At 45.1% G+C, this 5,539-nt stretch overlaps 1 protein-coding gene across 1 annotated transcript in view; it reads left to right on the forward strand.

Annotated features, from left to right (window-relative positions):
• The window catches only part of LOC106821478 (tectonin beta-propeller repeat-containing protein-like), a 20,694-nt gene that overhangs the window by 13,420 nt on the left and 1,735 nt on the right, over positions 1-5,539 (forward strand). Inside the window, exons 8-12 of the mRNA XM_014826303.1 lie at positions 1,367-1,513; positions 1,649-1,763; positions 2,142-2,385; positions 3,388-3,523; positions 4,423-4,601. Of these exons, the coding sequence (XP_014681789.1) occupies positions 1,367-1,513; positions 1,649-1,763; positions 2,142-2,385; positions 3,388-3,523; positions 4,423-4,601 (821 nt within the window). The remainder of the gene's footprint in view (positions 1-1,366; positions 1,514-1,648; positions 1,764-2,141; positions 2,386-3,387; positions 3,524-4,422; positions 4,602-5,539) is intronic.

The following is a 5,539-nucleotide window of genomic DNA, read 5'->3' on the forward strand; positions in this document are numbered from 1 at the left end:
TAACTAACTAACTAACCAACTATCACTCTTTCTCTCACTCTCCCTTTCCCTCTCTCATCTCTCTCTCTCTCTCTCTCTCTCTCTCTCTCTCTCTCTCTCTCTCTCTCTCTCTCTCCCTCTCTCGCTTTTTCTCTCTCTCTCGCTCTCGCTCTCTCTCTTAGCCTCTACATTTCTGCAAAATATCACCTGCAATTTTTTGTATATTGTAGGTATCACGCTTGCGTCACCTACCGGCACAGAATGGCGTAGAATAACCGGATCCCTATTGAGCATCAGTGCGAGCAGCAAGGGACACGTCGTCTGGGGCGTAAACAGAGCTGGAGCCATATACCGCAGGGTCGGAGGACTCACCTACGATTTGACTCCGCCTGTGTTGGACACTTGTAGCAGTTTGTGCTAGTAGCATGACGCACGTAGCGTGTGCTCGGTACGTGATGACGACACGGAATAGCTAGAGCTAGGTGTAATAGCTAATAGGTAGAATAGGTAGTGCGAGGTGCACGTGCGTTTATAACGTATAACGCAGACGCGGACGCAAACACAATGCATGTACCAGGGATGTACCACCAGAAACAGACACGCACCGTGCGTGCGTGCGTGCGTGCGTGCGTGCATGACCGCATTCTGTATCGTAATAATAATATAAAAGTTAATAATATGTTTGGGTGTTTAATGTATACATATATATTTAATATTTTCGTATTTTATTGAATGTATTTACCTAGTGCTCATGCTGTCGCACTGTTTGAACGTGAACGATAGGCGGCATGTCAATTGCCACAATCCTATATACGTATTCCTTCCATAAATATCATGATAATATATATATATTGCGTCATGAAAGATTTGATTAATAAACAGTAATTAACAATAAAAATGTTTGCTGTTTAATATATACATATATATATTTAATATTTTCATAATAAATTGAATAAAGAAGTGTATTTACATACTCGATGGCGGCATATCAATTGCCACGATTCCATATACGTATTACTTCCATACATATGATGATAATGAAAATTGCATTATAAAAGAAAGTGAATAATCGACCACACTTGGCGAGTGATAATAAGTTAATTGCAAATAATCTACTCGGTGATATGGAAGGGGCGCACCCAACCTACACATAAGTAGCGTTCACACGGTTATGGTTTGGCTCGAGCCAAATGGGCTAGATTTGGCTCGGGCCAAATTTGGCTCGGGCCGGTTTGAGTCGGATACTGTCTTGCTCTGTCCACTTCTGTCTTGCTCTGTCCACTTCTGTCTTGCTCTGTCCATTACTGTTTTGCTCTGCCCACTACTGTCTTTGTTCTGTCCATTACTGTCTTGCTCTGTCCATTACTGTTTTGTTTTACTCCATTAGGCATAACGGTATCGAATCCGACGGGCGTGGGGTGGAACCGTATACCTGGCCAGTTAGCTCACATCTCCGTCAACCCTACGACGAATCACGTCTGGGGTGTGAATTCAGGTGGCGTCATCTACCGGCGCCACGGAGTCGTATCGCCAAGTAAGAATTGCGTCAAATCCTGGTCAATCGTTGCTATTTTGTTTTATGTCGCAAGGCTTAAATTTTTATTTTGCTCTTTGCATCTTTAATTTTTTTATCGTCATCGTCGTCGTCAACGTTTTGCCCTTCATTCAGTTCACGGGCATCCAGTCACGGGGAACCTGCCACATTTGGGAACCAATTGGAGAAACATCCCTCTGACCGCTATTCACGTAGACGTTGGTGCCGCTGGCGTCTGGGTTATCGGCAGGTACGGTAACAAGCGGAAGTAGCGTGTTTCATTCAGGAATCAGTATGGCGCGCTCAGTATTGGCGAAACTAACCGATCTTCGCCGAATTTTTTTAACGCATTTTAACGAAATGCTATAATTGTTATCGATGCCCTTTATTGTTATTTTGTTGTCGCTTGTTGTTGTTGTTGTTGTTGTTGTTGTTGTTGTTGTTGTTGTTGTTGTTGTGTTGTTGTCATCACGAAGAAGCCCGTCGTTTTTCTCGCGGAGTTGCGTGTATAGGAATTATTCGTCTGAATTGCAACAACGTAGTCGCTTTTACAATTCAATCATTTTAATTTAATTTTAAAAGAATTTAATAATTCATTTTTTAATTTAGTGATTTTTGTTCGCCGTAGTAACGGTAACATCTATGTACGGAGCTACACCCAGGGCCCGGCCGACGTCGATGGAGTGTCGTGGCTCCTCGTTGGCGGCAGGCTGATTCAACTATCCGTCGGCAAAGGTGTCGTGTGGGGCGTCAACTCCGGCTTTAACACCTTCATCCGTATCGGAATCACGAGGGATGCTCCGACGGGCACGGGCTGGACGAACGCTGGGCGGCAGCTACAGCAGATCAGCGTAAACAGCGAGACGAACGAGGTCCGACGGAAAGCCGACGAATACAAGTTTATTTATTGATTATTATTTAATTGTTTGGTTTACCTCGTAAACGTCCAATTGAAGCCAACTTGCTCCCAACTGAAGGCAACTTTTCCCCAACTGAAGCCAACTTTTCCTCAACTAAGCCAACTTCCCCCAACTGAAGCCAATGTCCCCAACTGAAGTCAACTTCCCCCAAATTCCAGCTTGAGCGAGTAGTCTCTCTATAAACAGCATCTAAATTTTCTTCATTTTCTGCGAGCGAGTATGAAGTCAGGATTAATTGTCTTGCTATGGCGTCTGCAGCGGTCGGGGTTTCCGCAGCGGCGTGATTGCGTGTCCGTCAGTTCGCGGGGTCATAGAGCGGGCAAACGGCGCGAGAGAACGTTCTATAATCATCCGATTACTATGAATGATCACGCAGCTAAAGAGGAGCGAATGACAGAGACACGCATTTGATCAATGTGTTCTCTCTCTCTCTCTCTCTCTCTCTCTCTCTCCTCTCCCCCTCTCTCTCACGCCTTCTCTCTCTCTCTTCTCTCTCTTCTCCCCTTTTTCTCCTCCTTCTCCGGTCTTCTTTCATCTCTCTCTTAACTCATCTCCACTCTCCTCATCACGCTCTCCTCTCTCGATCCCTACCGATCGAGAGATATTCTCTCTCCTCTCTCGCTCCTCTCTCTCTTTTCTCTCTCTTCCTCTCTCTTATCTCTACCTCCCCTCTCCCCTTCTCTCTCTGCTTCTCTCTGCTATTCTCTCTCTCCCACTCCCTTCTCTTTCTTCTCTCGCTCTCTGTCTCTCTCCTCTCCCTCTTTCTCTTTCTCTTTCTCTTTCTCCCTCTCTCGCTCTCTCTCGCTCTTTCTCTCGCTCTCTTTCTCTCTCGCTCTCTTTCTCTCTCGCTCTCTCTCCCTCTCTCGCTCTCCCCCCCTCTCTCTCTCTCTCTCTTTCTCTCTCTCTCTTTCTCACTGAGCGGAACGTGCGTAATTTGTGATGCAATGTCCGCAGGTGTGGGGCGTTTCGCCTAGCAACGAGATATTCAGACGCACCGGCATCGTCAGCACATGCGGCCATAGCAACCTGTTTGGAACCGGCTGGGAAAGGGTCGAAGGACAGTTGAAAGTCGTCTCGACAGGTGGCGCAGGTGAGCAGCCGCCATGTTAGTGGCTTCACGTTAACGTGTTCTATACAACAGTAGAGGGCGTCCATAGGCAGCATGCCTAAATAAGCACCGAACAGAAATTAATTAAAAATAGTTTCGTCGCATATACAAGATTCACTGTATACATGCTAAATAACGACAGATTCAAGGCCCGGTCTCCACTCGGAAATTTTGCCAGCTAAACGATGCGAATGTCCAGCAAGTAGTCGGATCCCGCTTCTGCTGAGCGTAGACCTACCATACATCCTGACCAGAGGAGACGACCATACGACCATCGACATCTGTATACGTCAGATATCGGTGGATCCCATGGTGTTATCCTAAGGTGTTAACCTAGGGTGTTAACCTAGGGTGTTAACCTAGGGTGTTAACCTAGGGTGTTAACTTAGGGTGTTAACTTAGGGTGTTAACCTACGGTGTTAACCTACGGTGTTAACCTACGGTGTTAACCTAGGGTGTTAACATAGGGTGTTAACTTAAGATGTTTTCCTATGGTGGTAGTACGTGGAGCATCAAACCTTTATGCTTACCAGTTACCACTATCGTTGGCCATCGTACTCAGAAATAATTAGCTCGCGGTAGGAAAAATCCAACCACGGTTAAATTATACCCTCTTTCACACAATCAATGCCAATGATCTTACCGTGGTTGAATTATTTCTACCGCGGTAAAAATAGTTATTATAATATTAATTATTTTCTTTTATTATTTACTGAAATACAGACGTTGATGAAAGACGGGGTCCAATGGCGTGCACTCACCACGATTTCGGGAGCGTCCGGATGATGATGATGATGATGATGATGATTTACTATTTATTATTTTTATTTATTATACGACGACTAACGTAGCGGCTTCTTTTTGTTGCCGACGTTGCGCAGGCGTGTGGGGCGTGTCGCCGACGAACGCGATCTTCTATCGGCTGGACACGAACAATTACGGTCAGCTAGGTTCGGGTACGAGCTGGGTGCATGTCCCCGGCAGTCTGGCATGGATCAGCAGCGGAGACGGCTACGTGTGGGGCGTGGCCCCAGACTTTACCATCTTCGTGCGGATAGGTGAGTGATGCAAGCAGAACAGGGTGGTGTGCCAACATGTTCTGCTTGCATCTATGACAAATACGACATACGCATATATACGCGCTCCTATCACACTATTTGCCATAGGAAGATTCTTCCTACGACAAATATTGGCGAGTCAACTTCGTTTCGCTTTACAGCTGAAATTCACTGCTTGCGTTCATAATAGCGCGCCTAAACTCCTATATAATGCGTACAACACATACAACAATATTTGTCATAGGAAGAATCTTCCTATGACAAATAGTGTCATAGGAGAGCGTGTATGCGTATGTCGTATTTGTCATAGATGCTAGCAGAACATGTTGATTTGTCATAGGAAGAATCTTCCTATGACAAATAGTGTCATAGGAGAGCGTGTATGCGTATGTCGTATTTGTCATAGATGCTAGCAGAACAGGTTGGTGTGCGGCACGACGCCGGACTGGTGTTGTTGTTGTTGTTGTTGTTGTTGTTGTTGTTGTTGTTGTTGTGATGACAATGCAGAGGCTGTTCTGTCGTTGCGGCTCGTTTGTTTTCACTCTTGCTGCTCTCTCTCTCTCTCTCTCTCTCCCTCTCTCTCGCTCTCGCACTCTCTCGCTCTCTCTCTCTCTCGCTCTCTCTCTCTCTTTCTCTCTTTCTCTCTCTCTCTCTCTTTCTCTCTCTTTCTCTTTCTCTTTCTCTCTCTCTCTCTCTCTTTTTCTCTTTCTCTTTCTCTCTCTCTCTCTCTCAATGTTATGTTGGACCACAATGGAAATAAGTGTGTTAGCCACGCTTTTTGTGTTTTCATCCTCGATAATTTTCTAGCTGCATTTTGTTTTATTTATGCTGTTATCGATGTAATTTATGCTTTGTTAATTATCGAAATAAATAAATCAAATCAAAAAATCAAAAACTCTCTCTTTCTGTCCTGCTCTCTCTTTCTGTCCCTCTCTTTCTT

The sequence above is a fragment of the Priapulus caudatus genome, unplaced genomic scaffold (genome assembly GCF_000485595.1).
Source record: "Priapulus caudatus unplaced genomic scaffold, Priapulus_caudatus-5.0.1 Scaffold75, whole genome shotgun sequence".
NCBI lineage: Eukaryota > Metazoa > Priapulida > Priapulimorpha > Priapulimorphida > Priapulidae > Priapulus > Priapulus caudatus.